We start from the raw sequence: 24442 nt of genomic DNA on the forward strand, positions 1-24442 counted from the left end.
CTCATCTACACTTCAGTTTTTTGGCACCAAAGGTGGCATTTAAATTATTTTTTCTTCAGATTGACTTCTATCCAAGTGGCGAAGGAAGGCAAACGGTCACCCAAGCCAAATGTCATGTTTGTAGCGCTGCACCTGTCGCTGATGGTTGGCTCTTCATCTCCATTTTGTAATGATTCGAGTAACTACCCAACCCTTGGGCGTTCTATCTCTTCCTTACACATTCTATATATTGTATGCAAGCTATTTGCAAAGGGTTGGTTAGTTTGTAGCTTCTGGGAGACTGTGGGAAAGAAACTTTGTTTCTTCACTGTGTATTTTTGACAAAGAATTAATGAAAGGCAGCGACTCTATTTCATGAGATTCTTGTGGTTGTGAGTGTAGCAAATGTGTCTCGTATGTTTTCATATGTATTTTGTTATGTTTCATAATTCAATTCATGTTCATTTCTAGTGAAATTTTCTGAGTGAGATTACGTAGAATTCAATTTTATTGCTCTGCCTGTGGGAAAATTTCATGTTCAGTGTTTTTCTTCTGTTGAAAAGGATTCATGTAACTATGCCCTTTTCACTTTCTTTAGCAATCTATTCATTCCACGTTACCTCAAACTAAATTTCTACATTTTCCGCCTGCCTTGCATCACGGAATAATCTGTGCCTTTGTATTAAAATTCTCTGTTCTTTGCTAACCATTGATCCCATAGCATCCTAGAAGCTCGGTCATTCATGAAAATGGTTTCTTGTATCCCTATTCACTTACTAGCCTAAGTTCAATATTTCACTGTAAGTCATCTCAGACCGTTTTTTGCTTATTTATTCATTGAGTGTGACTCAGAGAGAGCCCTCTCCTGTTCCAGTAGGGCTAGCTACCAGACTGAGCATGGTTTGTGGTTACCCTGAATTTTGCCTTCCTTCAGCCTAAGGAAGATTTAGGTGCTAACATAGTGGCGAATCCACTGGGGACAAAACTGAAATCAAATCCCCTTGTTTCATAATAATTCTAAGCTTTCGGATGATGAATCCTAGTATTGGATAGGCTGAGTAAGTTGGTTGTCTCCTGTGATTTTTCTCTATAGCACGCTAGCTTTGAGATGATATAATAGAGCCAATCCAGACCCAGATCCTCCTCACATCTACAAAACCCCCAATTTGATTTCGAGACTCCTTTGTCAAGAAAGCACCATAACTCCCTTGTTCAAATCCCATTCATGTCCCGACATTTTTGAGTATCTTGAAGAGCTTGAGTTTGACGAACGGTTTGAGATATCATTGTTTGAGTCCAAGTCTGAAAGGGCTGTTGACTATATTGTCCCCAATCCTCAATTTCTTGTAGACCTCGAAACAGAAAGAGCTAATCGGTTAATTGATAATTATATTGCAACACAGCCCCAAACTCCAATTGCTAGCCCCTTACAAACTGTGCACACTCCTCCAACACCTCCAAGGCCAAATCCACCGAGAATGATGGCTGCCCGTTTCGCACCCCTTGTTCTGCCCCAAGTTCTAGATGATATGCCAGCGGATTATCAAAGTAAAATCCCGTTTTTTGATGGCACTCCTAATAGCATTACTGCTCAGCAACATGTGGACAAAATGGCAGGCTTCTATGAACTCCATGAGATCGATGCAGAGAACGTGACAATGAGACTCTTTGTACAGACATTTGTAGGTGATGTGAGGAAATGGTTCAGAGGTTTTTCGGCAGCAAGTATCACTACCTTGGTTGAACTACAAAGACAATTTTTAAATCGATGGGAAGTGAAAAAGAATCCCCTTCAAATTCTGGCTGAATATGAACAAATCAAACGAAACACTGGTGAGTCGGTCCAAGATTATTGTGTTAGATTCAATACAGTTTATAAAGAGATTCCAGATCATCTAAAGCCACCTATGGGACTGGCTATGATGAAATTTCTGAATGGTTTTGATGCTGACATGGCCTACCAATTAAGAGAGAGAGAACCGACCACAATGGAAGACATGCAGAAAATTACGGTCAGCATTGAAGCAAATCTGCTGTCCAAGAGAGCTAGAGCGAAAGCAGAAAAGAAAGTAACGGTTAAGGAAGAGTCTTCTTCAATGGATCAATTACTCAAAAAGGTAGAGAAGATGCTTGAAAGGGTGAAGCTCGACAAGCCTAAGCCACAAGTTAGAAATCCTAAGTTTTGTGGCCAGCAGCAGCCACAACATAGAATAAGACAGAGAGATCAGCGAGCCCAAGAGCAGACAGCACAACAGCTAGTACAAACACCTTTGCAGCAAAATTTTGTGCATGGACCAGAGTCAGATAAGGACGGGAATGTAATAGGTGAAGAAAACCACCTCTTTACTCCAAATGAGCTTCCTACTTACATTACCGAAGAAGAAGAGTGTGCGGTGATTTCAGCTGCACACAAAGACACAGATTTCATTCTAGCTAATGACACTGTGTTACAAGAAGAATCAGAGGAGTATCAAAGGGGGTATATGAATGCTCTGTCCGCAAAGTAGCAGCGATATTCACTTGGAAACAGAGATGTGCCAGCCAAACCAATTCAGAAAAAGAAGGAGGTTGAAACAGCAAAGAATGATTCATCAGCTACACAAAGAAAAGGAAAAGAGGTGGTTGATCTGGAGAGCAGCAAATCAAAATCAACAGAACAATCACAACAGCAAGCTGCATCAAAAGAAAAAGAAAAGAAAGAGATCCCAGTCAAAGAGGTAGAAAAGACTCCTGCTTTTAGCTTAGAGAATGAGATTTCTAAGTTAAATGTATCCATCCCCTTGACTAAAATAATGAAGAACAGCAGTTATAGAGGACAGATATCTAAAATGTTGAATTTGGACCCAATGTCCGACATGGTAAATGTAGAAGATGATCAGCCTGAAATGATTTTTGGACCAGCATCGAATGGTGAGTCTCCTGACAGCGATGTGCCACCCTTTTATATCAGTTTAAGATTGCATGATTTTGTGTTACATAATGCCATGTTCGATTTCGGAGCTTCTCACAATCTCATGCCCAAGGTTATCATGGATAAGCTTGATCTGGACATCACCCGGCAATACCATGATCTCTATTCATTTGATTCCAGCAGAGTGAGATGTATAGGACTCATCAAAGACTTGGATATGAGTTTGGATCAGCTTCCCGTGAAAAATGTTTTGATGGATGTGGTGGTAGCAGATATTCCTCCAAGGTTTGGCATGCTTCTTTCCAGGTCTTGGGTAGTGAAATTGAAAGGGACACTACAGCTGGATTTCTCCTATGCAACGATCCTGGTGTTTGGACAAATAAGGAAATTATATCGGGAACAAAAAATGAAATATATGATCACAAGAAAGGAGAAACCTATAAATCATCCAATTAACTATGTACATACAGATTTAGAGTCTTTTGTTTTGTTTTCAGATAGTTTAAATGATATAGATAGTCAGATAGTAGAAGTAGATGACATTCCGGAAATAACAAAAAATTTCAGAGAAACTTTGAAGAAAGAAGGACAAGAAAAGCAGAAAAATGTTGGGCAATCAGCTGAAAGCAATGGACAGCAAGCAGGCAAGGCCCAACAAACAGATTTTCATCACTTACAAGAGGAGGAAGAAGGTTTGTGGACCATGGATTTTGATGGAGCAGTAGGAAATGATGGCGCTGGAATTGGAATTTGGGAACGCAGTCCCTTCTCTGCCCCAAACAAAGTGCCTAGTAGCGTGAGGGTTTGCTCTTACAAGCTGGCCTTTGAGTGTTCAAACAATGAAGCTGAGTATGAAGCTCTGATTGCTGGCCTGAAGATTCTTAGAAAGCTGAATGCTAAAAGGATTTCAGTATATGGCGACTCCAAATTGGTAATAAAGCAGGTCAGAGGTGAGTATCAAGCAAAGCATCCTAGGATGCGGGCCTACAGTAATGCAGTTTTAAACATCTTAAAATTATTTTCAGAATACACCTTGACATGTGTGCCTCGTATACAAAATAGTATTGCTTATGCCCTTGTCAAGGCAGCAAGTAGTTTGAAAATCCCCATGAACTCCAGCAATAAATTTGAAATCCATGTCAAGCATCGTCCAACCATTCCAGACAATCAGAGATATTGGCAAGTGTTTCAAGATGATGAGGAGATTAAGGATTTTCTGCAAAACAAAGGCAAGTTCAAAGAAACCTCAATTGATGTAGAAAATGACGATGGTAAAGGGAATGGTACAGATGACGTGCAGATCAATGAAATGGACGTGTTGCAGCTGAAGAATAACATTATTCGTAAAGGCTTGATACCTCTAGAAGAACTTTTTGATCAGGATGATGTAGCCCGCAAGCCATCATTGCAGCCAACAAAGAAGGGTGTAGAGGAGGTCAACATCGAAACAGCTGCCAATCCTAGGTTGGTAAAATTGTCTAAAGCATTACCACCAAAGATCAAGGACAAATACATCAGTTTGATGGTTTCATTTGCAGATGTGTTTGCTTGGGACTATTCTAATTTAAAGACCTATGATACCAATATTATTCAGCACATGATACCCATCAAGCCCAATCAAAAACCATTTAGACAGAAGCTGAGAAGGATAAAACCAAAGTTGCTTCCATCTATTGAAAAGGAGGTAAACAGGTTGTACAAGTCAGGTGTCATTGTGCCCATCAAATTTTCAAATTGGATCTCTAACTTGGTGCCCGTACGAAAGAAGACAGGTGAGATCCACTTGTGTATTGATTTCAGAAATCTAAATAAAGTCTCATTGAAGGACAACTATCCACTACCCAAAATGGACCATATACTTCAGCGAGTAGTGGGGGCATCTCGTACGTCGCTACCTGATGGTTATTCCGGATATAACCAAATTTCTATCCATGAAGATGACAGAGACAAGACAGCATTCACCACTCCATGGGGAACCTTTCATTATGCCAAAATGCCTTTCAGTTTAAAGAATGCAGGTGCCACATTTCAGCGTGCAATGGACTTGGCTTTTGCGAATGAGAAGGATGTGTTTTTGGTGGTGTACCTAGATGATTTGATGGTGTTTTCCAAATCTGATGAAGAGCACAAGCATCATCTAAAAACTGTCTTTCAAAAGTGCAGAAAATATGGTTTATCGCTGAATCCGAAGAAGAGCTTATTCGCCATGGAGGAAGGCAAATTACTTGGGCTTATTATTTCAAAGGATGGCATTCGTATTGACCCAGCCCGTGTGCAAGAAATTCAACAAATCGATCTGCCCCGGAATAAAAAAGAGATACAATCGTTCAATGGTAAGATGAATTTTCTGCGTTGCTTTGTACCTAATCTTGCTGAACACTTAAGAGAGATGACCAACATGCTCAAGAAGGACAACCAAGTGAAATGGACAGAGGAGGCTGTAAAATCTTTCAATTTGGTCAAATTGGCCCTTTCTTCAGCTCCAGTTCTAGTTAGCTCGGACTACACTCAGGATTTCATATTGTTTTCATTTTCTTCGGAGCACACTATGGCAACAGTATTATTGCAAAAAAGAGATGATCATGAAAGACCCATTGCATTCTTCAGTAGGGCTATAAGAGATGCAGCTTTAAAGTACAACATCATTGAGAAGCAAGCCCTGGCACTGGTGAAGGCATTGAAGGATTTCTGGGTATATATTCTACATTCTCATATTCTGGCCTATGTTCCTATTGCTGCTGTAAAGGATGTTTTAGTGCAGACTGATCCGGAAGGAAGAAGAGGCAAATGGATTGCAGCCTTGCTGGAATATGATGTGGAAATAAAGCCCACAAAGCTGGTCAAAGGACAGGGGTTGGCGAAGTTAATGGCCGAATCAAACTTGCATGCCTTGGACATAAATCTGATCACTGCTATGTCTAATGAGAACAAGGAAATATCATCAATTCAGGTATCGTAAATGTTTTTTCTATCCCCATGGTATTCAGATATAATATATGTGCTAAAAAATCTGTCAACACCGCCCGGCATGACTAGAAATAAAGCGAGAACACTCAAGTTGAAGGCTGCCAAGTTTTGCATTTTAAATTCTGCACTGTATTGGAAAGACCCCGGTGGCGTTTTGTTAAATTATTTGGTGGAAGAGGAGGCAAAGAAAGTCATGGAGGATTTCCACGGAGGAGAGTGCGGTGGTCACATTTTTTGGAAGCCAACAGCAAATAAAATTTTGAGAGCAGGGTACTATTGGCCCACATTGTTTGCTGATGTGTACAAGATGGTCAAGCGTTGTCATAAATGTCAGATTTTCAAAGGAAAATAGAAACTACAGCCTTTGCCACTTAAGCCTATTGAGGTGAGCACTCCTTTCCAGTAGTGGGGGTTGGATTTCATTGGTGAAATTCATCCTGCTTCTTCCGAACAGCATAGATGGATCCTTACAGTGACATATTATTTCACAAAATGGATTGAGGTAGCTCCCACTAGACAAGCTACAGATACGGTAATCATTTCATTTCTTGAAAATAACATCTTGTCTCGCTTTGTTTTCCGAATAAGTTAATCATCGATAATGCAGCAACTTTCAAATCAAAGAGGATGGTAGAATTTTGTCATAAATATCACATCATTTTGGGTCACTCAACTGCCTATCATCCGCAAGGCAATGGATTGGAAGAATCTTCAAATAAATCATTGGTCAACATTATCAAGACACTGCTAGAAATAAATAAAAAGATCTGGAATAAGAGGTTGGTCCATGCGCTTTGGGCAGATCGGATTAGTCAGAAAAAATCCATTGGTATGTCACCATTTGAGCTTGTTTATGGAATTGACACAGTATTTCCCACCTCTCTTGCTGCCCCGGTAGTCAGACTTCTTCAGGAGGCAGGAAGTGAAGAAGATCCCATGCAGAGAAGGTTGAATCAAATGGTCCACTTGCAGCAAACAAGAGAAGAAGTTTTCAAGAACACATCCAAATTGCAGGAGAAAATAAAGAAAATCTATGACATAATAGCAAAGGCTGATAGATTTCAGTTAGATGATGTGGTGCTGAAGTGGGATGCAAGGAATGAAGAGAAAGGTAAGCACGGAAAGTTCGAGAATCTTTGGAAAGGTCCTTTCAAGATTGCAGCATATAGGGGTCAGAATGCCTTTCTTCCAAAGGAAATGAACGGGGAAGATTGTCTCGGAGGGCCGATCAATGGTCAGCTGCTCAAGCGGTACCACTGCTGATTTATTAACGCTTCTTCCACTGTCATTGTAAATACCATTTTTATTTCAGTTTGGTTTCAGTTTGTCAAGTTAGTTTTTGAGTCATTTCAATGTCAAGTTTGAGTCAATTTCTTAGTCATTTCAGTTTCATAAATAAGTCAGAGTCCTGTGTTGTAGTCGAAATGATGACCCCATAGCCCAATGGACAAAAGGCACTGTCTAGCTCCTCCAGAGATCTGCTGTTCTTGGCACCTCCAAGGAGCTACCATCCCCCATTGGAGCCAATGTTAGATTCAGTCTGGTCAGTCCTCCGTCAGAGATCAAAACTATTTATGCATTTCATGTTTAGGTGTCCCGCTCCATTCATTCAACTGCATTCCACTAGGGGCATGCCATGATCTGACGGAGAAAGTCATGCTAGTCATTTCCCCTCATGTCTGGCTCTTGCTGGCTTATGTCTTTGTGTCAAATAATCAAAAAGTCCATGACAGTCAAGTTCTGGTCCTTCAACGGACAAAGGTCATTTTTGGTCATTTTTTCTAGGAATTAAAGTAATTTGGTCTTTAATATGCCCAGTAAATCCATGCAGGCCAAAGGGATACTCTTGCAAAGTAATGATCCGCAGAGTTTCACCATCATATTGACAGACTTTGACTATTCTTAAAAACTTTGTTTTGAAGAAAAGTCAAATAGTGTCATTTGTGACAAAATTTTCAAAAAGAGTCGATAGTTGATTTCTTCAGGTGCAGTCATGGTTCCCATGACCAGATGCTCTGTCGTGCAATCCCTGCAAAGAGTGCCGAAAATTTCATCGTTTGAGCTAAAATTTCAAAGGGAAAGTGAAAATCAGTGTGTTCTAAAGTCAGTGAAAAAGTGTCAAAACATAACATTAGAAAAATGGGTTTTCAAGGAAGCAAAAATTTAACCCATCACTTCCAAGGCTATATATACAAGTTTTCATCAAAATCAAAGGCATTGTGTTAATCCAAGCCTTGGAGAAATGTTGCAAAAGGTGTGAGTGTGCATTGTGAGTGTTTGAGGGATTTGGAGGCAGTTTGAAGGCGCGCGGCGCACACAGAGCCCACCTACAGTGTTAAATTACAACGGCGCGACGCATACCCAGTGCGTGGCGTACTGGGCTTTGCGCACGACGCACAGGGACAAAACACCCAAAACTTCACCAAATCACCTCAAATCTTTGTGGAGCTCATCTATTTGCAAGGTAGGCTCGAAACATCACTTGTGCATCAATTTTTTATGGGTGATATAAGGGTTTTTATGCCTGTAATTAAATGCAAAAAAAATTCATAAAGCAAACACAAGAAGACATCAAAGAAAAACTATTCTGCTAGGGCTTGTGCCACAGTGTTGTTGTTGCCAAGGTTATTTTTCCTACCCTACCCCTGTTCCTTATTCCCCTATTTCATTCTTCCTACTATCACTACCCTAAACACTACCAAACTCCTTATTCCCTTAACCCCCCTCCTACCACTCAATACAAACCCTAAAACCCTACCTTGCCAAAAAACCAAACCCTACCCTATCAAAATACCCCAAAGCCCCCTACATATCCCTAAACAAATTTCTCCCTATAACCCCTATTCCCATTACATTACTCCCCTCCTAATACTCCCTTGTTTCATTGTTCCCCTTGGTGGCAGATTATCAAAACAACATAGCTTTCATCATCATCAAAGGGGAAACCTAAATTCAGTTTATAAAACAGCAGTCATGGCATTCGAGGTTTCATCAGAGTATGAGGAGGAAACCCACAGTGATACAGCTTCAGGAGAACAGGCCCCCAGGAGACATCACCGAAGTGGAAAACATGTTAGAGATGAGCCAAACACCCTCACCAAGTTGCAGGCATGCCCTCTTGCTATGTCATGTTTAGAGCATTTAGCATGTCTTGAATTTTGTCAAAGGGTGGCAAATGTCTGAGTTCATCATGAGTTGGCCCGTCTTTTTGCCGTTCACCTACATGGAGGTCAGTCTATCTTAGCTGGGGTCACTTTCACATTGACACCCGAAGCCATATTAGTGGCAACAGGCATACCAAATGTTGGAGAACAGTGGCATAAGAAGAAGAAGTTGGAGAGGCATCATTATGAGCCTTACATTAAGGCCAGTTGTTTGAGTCAGCTTACAAGAGTCTTCCCGTTCAGATTTTTGAGAGATGAGTATGCTCCGCTCATGAAATTGATCATGAAGTACTTCAGTTGTGAGGGGAGGTTTTCTCGCCTTTATTCCTATCACATCAGATTGCTCATGCACTTTACCAGGGAGCGGATGATGAACCTCCCATTTTTCATTTGCGGGAACATAGAGAGGATGAAAAATTTCATGCAGCACAAGGCCCCTCGACAGCAGCTCAATGAGGTTTATCACTTTGCTCTTATCTGGATTTTGGTGGACCATTAGTTGGGATTGCAGGGTATTGCTTGGGAGGACTTCATCTCCCGTGACTTCTTCAGCACTCCACAGGTAGTATCAGAGGCAGAGCATGAGATAGGTGGTCCTTCACATCAGTATGAGTGCCACGAGACCGCTGCTATGCCAGTATTCATCACCTATCAGAGAGGCAGTAGACATTTGTTTGCAGCGGCAAAGCGAGTGTTATCTCCACCCGGGGTGGAAGGGGCCTCACTTCCGACATCAGCATCACATGAGCAGGGCAGAGGTAAGGAGCCAGTGCAGGAGGAAGGGCCATCAGGTGAACGAGAGACCGAATTCGTTCTCCTCAATGATGATGAGACAAATACAGAACCAACAAATGCAGAGCTTACAGAGATCATCCAGAAGCAGCAATCAGTGATTGAGCCCTTATCCCTTGACTTGGAGAGGGCCAAGTGGAACACGAAGTACCTGGAGCAGAGAAACAAGCAGCTTGAGGACTAGCGAGTGATTATGGAGTTGCAAAACATTCGTGAGCATCGCCAAGTTGCTCAAAGGAGAAGAGTTGAGCTCACATCATTGGAGCAAGAAATCAATGAGGATCGGGAAGCCCATCTTGAGAGCATGAACATGCACTTGGAGAGGCTGCTGGACAAGGCCGATCAGGACCTTACCTTGCTGAGACACATGGCTTATCATTACAGGACACGAAATATGAGTGCAAGGGCCCGGATAAAGAGCTTGAAGGCGAAATTGAGGAAAGCAACAAGAAAGGAAAAAGAGGAAAAAGAGCAAGATCGGCTTCGAATCTTGGCTGAGGCTTCCTTGGCACATCATAGCACTCCATAGAGGACCTCCAACCCAAATTTCAAGGAATTTGGGGAATTTTTGGTCACATGACAAATTTTTGGGCAAAACATAGGGTTTTTCACCCTGTGCGCCGCGCTAAAAATATAGAGCTCCAAATGAGGAATGGTTTGCATTTTTGGATTCAGCATGGAAAATCACAACTACTGGTGCCCGAACAAGAAATTTTGGCAAGATATGAGTCTCCAAAAGGTCAAAAAACACCCAAAAATGGCCTCTCTGCCCCTTTTTTGACACACAGGAAGCAGTCTTGGGAGAATGGAGATTTGGAGGGGAAAATGAGCACCAAATTCAGAAATTCTAGTGGGGTTAGAAAGTAGACAGGACAGGCTTTCCAACAAGCCCACTTGGGCACATTTTGGACACCTACAAGTGCCCCAAAACAGGCCCCAAAGTAGCGTGGCGCACAGAGGAAAAATTGCCAAATTTGCTTCCGTTTCGCGAAATTTTGGTTCGCGACTTCTCCAAGTGGGCCCGCTCATCTACACTTCAGTTTTTTGGCACCAAAGGCGGAATTTAAAGTATTTTTTCCCCAGATTGACTTCTATCCAAGTGGCGAAGGAAGGAAAACGGTCACCCAAGCCAAATGTCATGTTTGTAGCGCTGCACCTGTAGATGATGGTTGGCTCTTCATCTCCATTTTGTAATGATTTGAGTAACTCCCAACCCTTGGGCATTCTATCTCTTCCTTACACATTCTATATATTGTATGCAAGCTATTTGCAAAGGGTTGGTTAGTTTGTAACTTCTGGGAGACTGTGGGAAAGAAACTTTGTTTCTTCACTGTGTATTTTTGACAGAGAATTAATGAAAGGTAGCGGCTCTGTTTCATGAGATTCTTGTGGTTGTGAGTGTAGCAAATGTGTCTCTTATGTTTTCATATGTATTTCGTTATGTCTCATAATTCAATTCATGTTCATTTCCAGTGAAATTTTCTAAGTGAGATTAGGTAGAATTCAATTTTATTGCTCTACCTGTGGGAAAATTTCATGTTCAGTGTTTTTCTTCTGTTGAAAAGGATTCATGTAACTATGCCCTTTTCACTTTCTTCAGCAATATATTCATTCCGCGTTACCTCAAACTAAATTGCTACATTTTCCGCCTGCCTTGCCTCACTGAATAATCTGTGCCATTGTATTAAAATTCTCTGTTCTTTGTTGACCATTTGTCCCATACCATCCCAGAAGCTCGGTCATTCATGAAAATGGTTTCTTGTATCCCTATTCACTTACTAGCCTAAGATCAATATTTCACTGTAAGTCATCTCAGACCGTTTTTTTCTTATCTATTCACTGACGTGACTCGGAGAGAGCCCTATCCTGTTCTGGTAGGGCTAGCTACCAGACTGAGCGTGGTTTGTGGTTACCCTGAATTTTTCCTTCCTTCAGCCTAGGGAAGATTTAGGTGCTAACAATATGCAATTCCAGAGAGGCAGGGAAAGAGGCAAAACTAATCCTGCAAAGAATGAAATTCCAAAGGAGTTTTGTATTGAGATATGACCCTTTAGAATTCATTACGAAGAAAAGGCAAAAGGTCAAGCTAGGACCTTTTATTCACCACCCCATACCAAAAATAGAGGCATATGAAAACCAAACATAATGGGTGGAAAATACCTTAGTAGACAGTGACAACACCAGGGTAGATGTAGAAAATGCTCTGATTGATTTGGAAAAGCAACTTGATGAGATATCTTTTCTGCAGGTACCAAGAGAGCAAGAAAGAGCCATGAGAACCCCTCTAGTCAAACAAACTCCTCAGAATGAGGAGAAAAATCCAAAAAGAAACAGAGAGGGAGCTTCCACTGCAGGAATGGACACCTCTAATTTGCAGCAGGAAACAAGTCACAGCAAGAGGCAAAGTCTTAATCCGGCCTCTGAACTTGATTACACATAAGGGTCAACACAAGTGACCAACACAAAGGTAGACAGAAACAGGCCCACAACTCCATCTGAAGACATACAAGAGCCTTCCACATCACATACTCAAATTTTGGAAAGGCAGCTTAGTGTGGAAGTGTCTTCCTTCAATAGGCCTGCTGACAAATACCAGGACATAAAAGATAGGTATAATGAAATTAAAAGGAGGAATGAGAGGCTTAAAGCCCAAACATATGCTCAATACCTAAATCTCACTCCCACAAATCAAACAAGGCTAATGTCAGCCTTTGACATCAAGGAGGGAAAGCTGCAGATGTCCTTTATCAAACCTACAGTAGAGCAACCCAAAACAACATCATATTTCAAGAGGGTTGACTTTGAAGTGTTGGAAAGGGATATTCATCCCATAGACCAGATAGAACTGTGTAAACAGGCTAGAGAGATGATATACTCCACCCTCACAGGTAAAGCCATAGCTGCCCATCAGCTACAAAATTCATTGAACAACATCTCAGCACAGTTTCAATTGGAGAAGGCCTCCTCACAGGCCAAGGATACAAGGATTAAGTCATTAGAAGACTTGATTATTGAGTTGGGACATGATCCCAAAGATATAAAAGCTATTGAGCAGCTGATAAAGAAGAAGAACGATGATATTGTTGCACTAAAGAAGCAATTGAAGATACTGCAACTGCAACATCCTTAAACACTTTAACTCACAGAGAACCAAACCAAACATGAAGAGTTGATGGACTTGGTCTTAAAACTCAATGATCAACTCAGGGAGACAGATAAAGAAGTGAATAACTTGATCCAATTGAAACAAACTGACATTGCATAAACTTTTGCAAACGTGATCCCTATTGTATCAACATCTGTCCCTTCTACACTGGCAGCTTCACTTGCACCAATAGCTCCACCTGTCACAACATTGTCAGTTACAACAGTAAGTGCATCAGGAGAAAAGGTAGCAGAATTAGTTAGAGCCATGGAAAAGATGTCAATTCAGGCTAAATAAATGAATAAAATGAAGGAAAAGGTGGCAAGTTTAGAGAATGATTATAAATTTGTACAGATTATGTAAAAAGAAGAGGCACAGAAAGCCAACTGGATGAGTTAAAAGGTCAAAGCCTTGGAAAAGGACCTAACATTGGAGAAACCCCTTGGGCAAGCCAAGGAACTGTTATGGACCAATATCATTGACTTTGTCAAGGATATTTGGCCATCTGTGTAGGTTATGTTTGAGCAAACAGAATTGATAAAGGTAGCTACAGTAGCTATTCAGAAAGTCAAAGAGGAATTGGGTGAAAAGCCAGAGGATGCCAATAGACTCATCCACTTCCTCAACAGAAAAAATAGATATGAGCTTCAGGAGCTCAATAAAGAAGATAGGACTGAAACCATCTTGGAAATAAGGAAGTTCCTTTCCAAGAGGAACCTAATGTTGAACTTAGAAGAAAAGTGCCACAACATGCAGGTGGCCATTGATAGATTCATGGCCAAATTCCAAATTTTGAGGGAGAAAGGATTGCCTAATCCATTGGTCATCAATGAAAAACTTATGACATAGCTGGACCATGATGATAGATTAAGGCAGTTGGCTAAGGAACAAACTAGCACTTCATCTATAAAAGCACTACTAACAGGCAAAGTTTTGTATAACACCTTCGAGAACTTGTTTTTTCTCCAGCATGAGATTAAACATTTGTTCATCACTAAGCCCAATTTTTCCAAGTATACCGAGGCTGATGAGATATATAGGAGGATGATGAATGTCAAATTACCTGATGCAGAATGGTGGGTAAGCATGACTGATTTACTATGAGAAATTTACAGTAAAAAGTCACTGCACAGTAAAAATAGAGCAGCCAGGTAATTAGATGAAAACAGGATAGCAGGGTCAAAGAGTATCAGGTGAAAGATAAAAGACAAAGAAGATGCCAGCGTAAGAGACCTCAACTACAAGCCAGCATAAAGGAACCATAAAAGCCAACAGTACCACAATAAAAGGGACAGCATGAAACAGTTCAATAGTTGTCTCTATCTTCTTGCAAGAAGATATTTGTATTTCCTAGATTAAATCTTAAGTTTGTTTTGAGATATTTTGTAATAATTTTTTGTATAAATACTTCACAATTTGAAGTATGTAGGGTGGATTCTTAGACATTTCTATAGACTTCTTGATCGAAATACTGTAAGCCATTGGAGCATTGACTGAGCCAGCAAGCTGGATTGATGAATAAAGACAAGACATTTCACTGGATTCATGTGTAGTGCGAAGTACAGACAAGTATTTTCTCTTGTTTGTTATCTTTCTTTAAAAAAAAATTCCACAATCTTTAATGTATCTGAAATTTGAATGCTATAATATGGAATGATATCTCAGAATTTGCTTCATTGCACTCTGTTTTAACTATTATGCATTTTAATGTTTTCTACTAATTATCTAAGTTAAGGAATTCTTGATTGCTCCTTAGTTTAGGTAGTCTCCCTCTGATCTATAGCAAAGGATTCTTAATTTCCCTTTGCTCATGATTATCCTCTGTTCCTCATTTTAATCCTGGTTTGAGAATTCTTAAGTGCTCTCTCACCCTGGTTAAGATCACTTCAACCATCCAACCCAAAGACCTATGCTTCACTCTGCTAGCTTGCCCTTTGAATACTCCCTTTAGTGAGTTAATTCCAGTTCTGCTGCCCTTATTTGACTCCATAGCCCAATGGTCCAGAGACATCAATCTATCCATCTGTTTTAAGGATTCCACCATCCAACCTTCAATACAAATCACCTAAACTTTAAGAACTAGCCTAAAATCCCAGCAAACAAAGCTAAATCATATAGAGAGAGCCCTCTCTGAGTCATAGGTTGGCTAGAGCCTATACTTAAAAGACTGGTTTGTAGTTACCTCGGTCTTTTCCTTCTTCTGATAACTTCTAGGGAAAAATTCTGAGTGATAACATATTACATGATGAAATGTTTATTTATTTTTTTACTAATAAAAAATGCGAGAGTTGAAGAAAGGGGAAAGCAAACAGATTATGATGCCTTAGGGATGTGGAACAATTAAGAGGAAAAACATACCCTCGATGAATATTCCCCTTTTATGTGATGGTTAGTCATCCCAAGAAGCTAAAATGTTAGGAATATGTAGGGTCAAAGTGTGATTATAAAAATCAGAGTGAGAAGCAATCAAGGGGTTCTTCCTCTTGGTTCACAAACTTCTACTTTTTATCTTTTCTATTACTCTCTCATACATATTTCTCTCTCACTTATGAAATTCAATTTGGAAAAAATATTGGTGATAGAACTAAACTATTTAAACCTTATGACTAGTTAAGAGTTGTGAGTGACTGCTTGTGTGACTAGAAATGAATGTGATGTAGAACTTTTTCTTTGGACTAGATGGCTATAAGGACTGTCCATGGTCCTATCTATGTGTGTCACACAGAGAACTAAAGAGGGTAGATATGAGGGACTACATAGATAACAAAAGGACTCACTTTTTCACCTGCATGGTATTTTTGTGAATATGATCATGGTCAAAGATGGAAAAGTTGATCATTGAGTTTTATTGTGTGTGTAGAGGAGAATCCCCTTCACTTCTGGTGTTAAAATATGGTTTGAATATGATTTTGTGCTAAATCCATGTGTTTATTTTTTCCCTAAAGACATTAAGATTTGGATTAGGGTTGGATAGCTATGAGAAATATTGTAGCATAGCGAAGCTTATGTCTGGGTGGAGAGTGGCTCACCCTTCTTCAATTCCATATTGCAAAAGGTTTGACTCAAGATAAGTAAAGTATCTCTTATGCATGATTATTTAATTTCTCTTTCCAACAAGTTTATATGTACATGAATTTACCCTTCAACAATTTTATCATCGTTGTAGCTATTATACCATTTGGTTGTAGCTTTTTATATATATTAAGTTTTGTAGAAATGATAGTTGAGGAAGATAGGCTTCCTAAATTATTCTTTAAATAGATCATGTTGCCATTTATGTTATAAATTTTCTTCCTAGAGGTTCCTGAAGCTTAAACTTTGATCATAGTAAGGGAAATCATGTTGATCCTTTGGTGCAATTTTCAAATCTTGGGTTGAATGTTTTTAGGAAATATGATTATAGGAATTTATGCTTCCTAGATGCATCTTTAAACAAGTCATGTTAGAATTTCCATTGTAACTTTTCTTATAGGAGTTTCCAAAGGTTGAAAATTCAACCAAAGTGAGGAGAAACCCTATTGATCAACTAGTCCAAATTTTAGATCTTTGGCTGTGATATTTTAGTAGATATTATTAGAGGAATTCACACTTCCTCGATGCTCCTAAAATCATGTCACAAAAAGGTCATGCTAGAATTTCTACTATAATTTTTTATATGGGAGGTTCTAGAAGCTTAAAATTGGACCATAGTGAGGGGAAATCATACTAATCATTTGATCCAACCTTCAGATCTTGGTTCATGATATTTTAGGAGATATGATCAAAGGAAGTATAGCTTCTTGGATGATCTTATAACCATTCATCAAACAAGCCATTTTGGAATTTCTGTTATAACTTTTCATTATGGAGGTTACAGAGGCTTAAAATTAGAATATAGTGAGGGGAACTCGCCTTCATCACATGGTTAATTTTTTAGAACTTGGACTATCACAATTTAGGAGATATGCCTAGAGGAAGTTTCTAAATTAGTTTTCATGCAAATTGTTTCAAGAAATTTCTAAATGGTTTAATGATTCATTGAATATAAATTGTTTGATAAGATACCCCAATGAAAATGTTATTTTGTAGATGGGGATAACATTTTTGTATTTTTTGTATGTAGTACTCTTGTAGTTGATTTATGCATATTTTCATGTAAAGAATGTGAAGAAATGTGTTAAAGGTGTTTTATTACAATTTGCATACAAACTATCTAATAAAATACCTCAAATACATAAATCAAGAGTTGCATGATTGAGTTGTATATTTCATTTAGTATGTTACAAGTGGGATCAACGTAATGTTTCTTATTTTATTTCATACAAATTGTTTGACAAAATGCCTATAAGAAAAATACTACTTAAATTGTTTGAAAGAATGTATGAGAGATTAAAATTCAAGTTTTTGCAAGTGTGGTTAGGATAAAACTAGTATGGGGTATGTGGCAAAGTGGTATTCGAGCTTACTTTCAAGCTAGTAAAAAGAAAAATTGGTATGTAACCTTAGTAAGTCATTGAGGGAACTAGGTATGGGACATAATATCCACTGGTATGTATGCCTAGCTACCATTAAAAGATTTTGGAATTGACTAAAAACTAATCCAATGGAATGAAAAGAAACAAATACAAACTATGAAATAATCTAGAACAACCAAATGCAATTTAACTAATAATATACTTAACTACCTACCCTGAACAAGATAAAATATAGAGATACCAATAATGAAATGAAAGGTTTATTATTACACATAAAGAATGACTTTTTTTTCAACAATACACTATGCATATAAACATATCACTATTTTTTTCTAGATAAACAATTATCTAAAGGAAATATGATAACATTTTATTGTATTTGATTATAATGTCTAATAATGAATTAACCAATCCATGAAAGAATTTATATAAAAAAATATGAAAGATAAATAGATCTATTAATCCACATTCATGTAAAATAAGTACCATTCATTACTTAGTCAAAATATTTTGCCTCATAGGACATTGGCACATCAAATTTAATTAAAAGTTTAATACAAATGCATAAATCTAAATCAAATTCTTTCATCCTGTGTGATAAAAAGAAGATCTATTTCTTGGAAAGAAAAGTCTTTCTTCTATCGCATAAATTCCAACTTTGGAGAGAATCCTGGGGATAGATAGAGAAAAAAAAAAATTCATAAGAATCCAAACCCCAACCTCCTTTAATGATCTTCCTTATATACTCATATTTCCTCGTTCCTTCACTAATCACATGTTTCCAACTTTATTATTTTGAGGAAAATCATTTATCCATAATATCTTTTTGAAGTGGTGGAATTTGTTTCCATTCCATTCCCCTCTTCTTTGAAATAGGTTTCCCATTGATTGCATAGATTTGAAATAAAACAAACATATGAAGGATTTAAATTGTCCAAGGTTATTTCACATTAACGTATTCTCCTCTCAATAATTGATTTATTTTTTATATAACCTAGAAGAGAATTGTGAGATATATTTGGTACACTTTGCTAGCAAAGTAATACATTATTTCACAGTTTTGGCATTGATCCATTTACTAACTTGTAGGATTTTCACTCTTCTTGTTTCTCATTGTTCCTTTGGACTTTCTATGCAAAATAGAGTAGGTAAAGCTTATTTAATATATCTTGTATGATGCATATTGTAATACTCCATAATAGCCAATGATAAATCCCATAATTCATTGCACCATTGATTTTCTTCTTCCACCGAGTCATTAACATTTGAGTAGTCTACATCCCAATGATTTAAGGATACTTGAATTTGCACTTCCTATGTCTTGGTAGTCTTCATAATATTTTCATGGTTTTCCTTTATTTCCCACATAGTTATCACATCAAAAGGCTCTTGAGAAGTTGTTCTATCATCAATCTGAACTTCAAACCTATGAACGTATTTGTGAAAATCATGAAAGAATTGGTATTTATCACTCATCTTGTTGAATAATTCTTCTTGAGTATTGTTTGGCTAATAATTGGTTGTAATGGATTCTTCCATCAATAATTCAACACCTTTTTGACTAATTTTTTTCAACTTTTCTTGCAAGTAATTGGTTTGTACTAAAAACTAGTATAAACTAATTGTACATTCATTTCATTTTCGTTCTTCTTATTCTAACTCTTTTGAATGTTTTTTTTTTCGCGTAGAAAAAGTCGTAATTTCTATTAAGTCAAAAGAAATTACATTCTGTAGATGTCTGAGCATATGCATACTGAGGTTGGCTGCCTCTCAGACAGTGGCAAAAAATATAAGATAGTTTGTTTCAACCATAGACAAAAAATAGCATAAAATATCCCCTGTTTTTGCCTCCACGCAGGGAGTTTACTACTGAGCTCCGCGCAGGGAGACATGTATAAACAACAAAAAAAACTAAGGAAAAACTCCATGCCTATAGCAGACTGATATATAAATATCTGTGAAATAGGCTGTCATCTGTTTCTAGCAGCTGTAGCTCGCTTCCCTGTAGGTTAAGTACCCCCGTGGGTCGAACAAGAAGCAAAATAAAGTAACAAAAAACCAGAGTGTGTATATGATGGAACCCCTTCAGTGCTGTATCTCCCTCTGTGCCTGTAGATCAACAAAGGGCCTGTGATAGTGTTGATAGTAGATTCCATCCATCTCTTCCTGAATTAGCCAGTCCTCTTCTTGCCTTTGCGCTGCTTGCTTGGATAGGTAGTCCGCCCGAGAGTTGCGCTCCCTGTAAATGTGATAACAGTCAAATTTTTCAAAAGCAGCTATTAGTCTGAGAGTCTCATCCAGAATATGTCTCAAAGAGAAAACAGAGCAGGTAGATTTTCTGTTGAGCCAGTTGCAGACAAGTTTTGAGTCTCCAAACAGTTGAAGTTTGGTGCATCGTTTCTCAAGTGCAAAGTGTATGAGGTGTTTGGCTGTGGAGAGCTCGGCATAATTGTTTGTGCCCCGACCCAGATGAATTTGGAGCTTGAAGCAGTGGTTTTCTCTGAGGTAGAGGAGGGCCCCACCCCCACAGCCCTCCGCTTGGGCTGAGCCATCAAAGTAAGCCCAGGGGTAGGATTTATCAATGAGTTCCGGGGAGATGGTTCGAGGAGGGGCCTGCGGAGGGTCATCAGGAATGAGAGCGAAATTTGCAAAGATGTGGGAAATAATGATAGGCCAGGATGGAGATTTTTGCTCAAAAATCGCGGGATTCCTCGCCGTCTAGATAGCCCAGCACATGAGGAGAGGGATGTTCCTATCTTTGCCCGAGTGGTGCTCCAGCCAATTTATCCAGGCATCGATGATGGACAGTCCTTGCCATCGATTGAGGGAGGGGGAGAGAGAAGAGAGGAGGGACCATTGTTCACTGACTACAGGGCAGGACAGAAAGAGGTGTTCAGTGTCTTCCTCATTGCTCCTGCACAAATGGCACCAGAAGGGTCCGTGGAAGGATCATTTTTTCAAATTTGCACCAGTGGGGATTTTGTTGAAGAGGATAGCCCACATGAGCATACGCGTTCTGGGAGCTGCTTTTAGATGCCATATAGCTTTCCACCACTGCTGAGTATTTTCAGGCTGAAATTGTTGCATGAGCTTTTGGTATCCATCCTTTGGAGTGTATGACCCATTTTTTGCAAGTGCCCAGACAATCTCATCTTCTTCTTCCGTTATCCTGATGTGTGCTTGTGTGAGGGCCTCAGTATAAGTCTCCCAATCTTGCCTCCACTGATCTGGGATGTGGAGATCTAGAGATGTCTTCCAAGCCTGTTGGAGAAAATTTGAGTTTTCTAGATCTGCAATATGTGCAATATGAGTGACACCCTGATCCATAAGATGAGAAGTGAGCTGATCAGGTAGTCGATGTGCATTGCCGCATCCTATCCAGGGGTCTATACCAATGCGGGCTGAGTTCCCCTGATGAATTCTCCATGTTAGACCCTCCCGAATAAGGGGAAGGGAAAAGAGAACTGCTTTCCAAATGATTGAGTGTCTTCCACTCCCCCTATGCTCCCTGCAAATCCAGCTGAATATGCTTTCCGGGGCAATGTATTTCTCCATTACTACTTTTTTCCAGAGGCTTTGGGATGTGAGAAGTTGCCATCCTAGCTTTGCTGCCAGTGCTTTTGCAAAATAATCCAGTCTTTTTATGCCCCAGCCTCCCCATTTCTTTGGCCTTGCTATGGTGTCCCATTTTACCCAGGCAAAGAGGTTCCCCTGTTTGTTTCCCTTCCATAGGAATCTGCAGCATATTTTTTGGAGCCTGGATAAGATTCCTCTTGGTATCCAAGCCAAAGACATCCAATATACAGGCGTTGCTTCTAGCACAACGTTTATAAGAGTGAGTCTCCCTGCCCTGGTGAGATATCTATTATACCATACATTTAATCTCTTCTCCACCTTGGTGATTAGCAATATCCAGTCAGCTATTTTGTATCCTCCATGTTTCACTCGGAAGCCTAGATATTTCAGCCCTTCCTCCATAGGGTGAATGTGGAAAGGGAAATGGTATTTTATGTAGATGATCTCTAGTTGCGAGTAGCCTGTTACTGTTAGGGTGGATTTTTGAACATTTATTATCATACCTGTGGCCTTCTGGAAGAGATCAAAAACTTGTTGTAAAGCTGAGGAGTCAACCAAACTTCCGTTTAAGAAGATGAGCACATCATCCACGAACAGAAGGTGAGTAAGTGAGCAATTATCCGTAATTTTTATCCCTTTGATCCTGCCTCTCCTGTGTTCAGATGCTATCAGCCTGCTAAGCCCTTCCATGATGAGTAGGAACAGTAAGGGGGAGAGAGGGCATCCTTGCCGGAGACCTCTTTCGGCAGCGAAGAAGGGGGAGGGGGAGCCATTTAGAAGGACACTGAACGGCACATCAGAAATACAGCTCATAATCCTCTTAATGAAAATGTAGGGGAACCCCAAATGGGTGAGAAGCATTCTGATATATAGCAGATTTACCCTGTCGAAGGCTTTGGAGAGGTCTACCTTAAGGATCATTCCTTTCAATTGCTTGCTCTACATTGAGTGGAGAAGCTCTTGGGCAGTGCCAATAGCTTCATGGATCTGGCGACGATGGAGGAAAGAAAATTGTTCAGAGGATATGTTGGCAGAAAGGATGGGCTTGAGCCTATTTGCAAGGATTTTGGCCAAGATCTTGTAGAGGCAGTTGCAAAGCGAGATAGGCCGAAAATCATTGAAAGATTCCAGCTTATCGGATTTTGGGATAAGGGCGATGAAAGTGGCTTTGATGGCTGGGGGGATCTTTCCTGTGATGCTGCAATGATTGATCACTTTAAGGATGTCCTGGCCCAGCAACTCAAAAAAAGCTAGATAGAATTCGATGGACCAGCCATCGGGTCCCGGGCTCTTGTCCTTTTGGAAGCCCCGGATGGTAGCTTCCAGTTCTTCCAATGTAATTTCTTTGGTGAGCTCCTCTGCATCCTCTTCATCCACAAATCTGGGGAAGAGTTCAGCCACTCTCATGATTCCTAATAGACTTGCTTCTCTCGGGGCCTTGTATATGTTCCTGAAATGTGAAGAGGCAAGAAAGGCAAGTTCTCTGGAGGTGTTGACCTGATGTCCTTGTTCATCATGCAGCTCCCAGATAGTATTGATCGCTTTTCGACCATTTGCAAAACAGTGGAAAAACTTTGTATTCTCATCCCCTTCCTTGAGCCAGATGGCTCTGCTTCTTAGTCTCCAGTTATCCTCTCGATCTCTGAGGACTTGTGTTCTCCGATTGATAAGGCCTTCATACATGATTTTCTGATCAGGGGAGATATAGGTTCCCTCCGAGTGGGATTCTAACTCCGCAATAGCTTGTTCAGCAAGAGATATCGTTAGATCATCCTGTTGCCTCTTCTTTTTGGCCCATTCTCTTGATAGCACTTTGATTTCAGAGAGGTTCCTTACAAAACCTGTGGCTGGGTCTGCTTCCTCAGGGATCGGATGTGTTTTCCAGAAATCTGTAATTAGTTTAATATATGAGGGGTCCCGGAGCCAAGTAGAGTTGAACTTGAAAGGGGCTTTGGGGATCTGTTGTCTTGCTCCTATTTCCAGATATATCGGTCTGTGGTCCGAAATCCCTCCACTGCCAACCCACTGCCTAGATCTGGGGTGATTGTTGTGGAGCACCTCCTTGATGATAAAGCGGTCCAGCCTCCTGGCAAGGCTTTGTTCCCCAGTTCGGTTGTTCTTCCATGTGTGCTGAATCTTGGCCGAAGGGATATCTATCCAATGGTGATCCTCGAGCAGCTGCTCAAAGAAGTCAGAAAGGGGATCGATTTGTGCCATATGTCCCCATGATTCAGAGAAAACCATAGAGAAATTCAAATCTCCTCCCAAAATAATATTCTCGGTTTGGAGGAGAGGGGAGTTGTAGAGCTTTTGCCAAAAGATCTCCCTGTTAAGGCAGGGCCCATAGACATTGAAAATTCTTAGATCCTCCTCCAGGTCCTTTGAGTATATGTCCGCACCCAAAAATCCTCCTCCACCCCAGATATTCTTCAGTTTTATGGTGCAGTTCTTGAAGCCAATAGCAATGCCCCCAGATCGGCCAGATACATCAATGGCGGAAAAAGTCCACCCTGGCAACCAGGAAACTAGAATGGAAGTGACTGAGTCTGCTTTGCATAGGGTTTCTTGTAAAAAGATGATGTCCACCGGTTCCGAGAATAAGAGACGCTTCAAGGCCAATTTTTTCTCAGGGCTGGCCAGCCCTCTACAATTGAAGGATAATATTTTCATGGAGGGGGGTTGGGGAGGGTGTCCGGTGCTCTAAGAACCCTTTCAATAGTATGCTGTCTGCCATGGAGGACATCGTCCCCCGCTTGTTTCTTCGCTTTAGAGAGCGAGGTAGGTCTGTCGCGCCCTTGCTTGGGCGAGAGGATGGGAGGCTCCACAGATAAACCAATGGCGTCCGCCTCTTTCTATTTGGAGGCCGAGCGGGTGGAGTACCTCGGCGTAGAGTTAACCGATGGGGAGGGCGATGGGAAAGAGAGGGGGGGGAAAGAAGGGAGGGGGGAGGTGGTGGGTACGCCCAATGGCATCGGGATGGGGCAAGACAAAAATAGAGAGCGAGGGGGGGGAGGGGGCGGACGGGCGACCTTAACCAGGTCGAGGGCAGACAGGGAAGAGGGAGGGGGAATCCTGATCGGGGGGGGCATGCAGGGGAGTGATAAATTCAATGAAGATAGAAGAGAAGCAGAGACAGACGTAGGAATAGACGTACCCGATGAGAAGACAACGCCCTTTGCAGCCTTTGAACGCGTCAGTGGAGGAGATGGAGGCCGGATCGGGTTCGATGCTTGCTTCTTGTGTCGTGGAGCTGGAGGCGCTTCCACCGTGTCAGAGGTTATGTTATGCTCCGTCCTGGGTGCCACCGCTGCTGGAGGGTCAGGTAGACCTTCGGAAGTGGGCAGGTCGGTCTTGTGGCTGCCTGCTAGGTTTTCTGGAGGAGGGGGCAGTCATTGAAGAGGTGTCCCACCTGATGGCATCTTCTGCAGCGGCATGGGATACCTTCATAGTCGAG

The 24442-nt window shown here is 40.5% G+C and overlaps 1 protein-coding gene across 1 annotated transcript; it reads right to left on the minus strand.

Moving 5' to 3' along the window:
* Nucleotides 1–20361: 20361 nt before the first annotated feature.
* Nucleotides 20362–23205, minus strand: LOC149206074 (uncharacterized). Its single transcript, XM_089397585.1, has 2 exons — nucleotides 22259–23205; nucleotides 20362–21772 (listed from the first exon to the last, which is right to left on the minus strand). The coding sequence occupies exons 1-2, from the start codon at nucleotides 23203–23205 to the stop codon at nucleotides 20362–20364; spliced, it is 2358 nt and encodes a 785-aa protein (XP_089253711.1).
* Nucleotides 23206–24442: the final 1237 nt, after the last annotated feature.

This window comes from Pinus tabuliformis, chromosome 1_2 (genome assembly GCF_031772625.1).
Source record: "Pinus tabuliformis cultivar Carrire ecotype Pingquan chromosome 1_2, CPIR1, whole genome shotgun sequence".
Taxonomy (NCBI): Eukaryota; Viridiplantae; Streptophyta; class Pinopsida; order Pinales; family Pinaceae; genus Pinus; species Pinus tabuliformis.

Bases quoted from the DNA above. Each gene is read 5' to 3' on its own strand.
- LOC149206074 (XM_089397585.1), bottom strand. From the start codon at position 23,205: ATGGCACAAATCGATCCCCTTTCTGACTTCTTTGAGCAGCTGCTCGAG. The intron at 21,773-22,258 runs GTCCATCGAATT...TGTGCCGTTCAG, and splicing joins AGCCCGGGACCCGATGGCTG to TGTCCTTCTAAATGGCTCCC.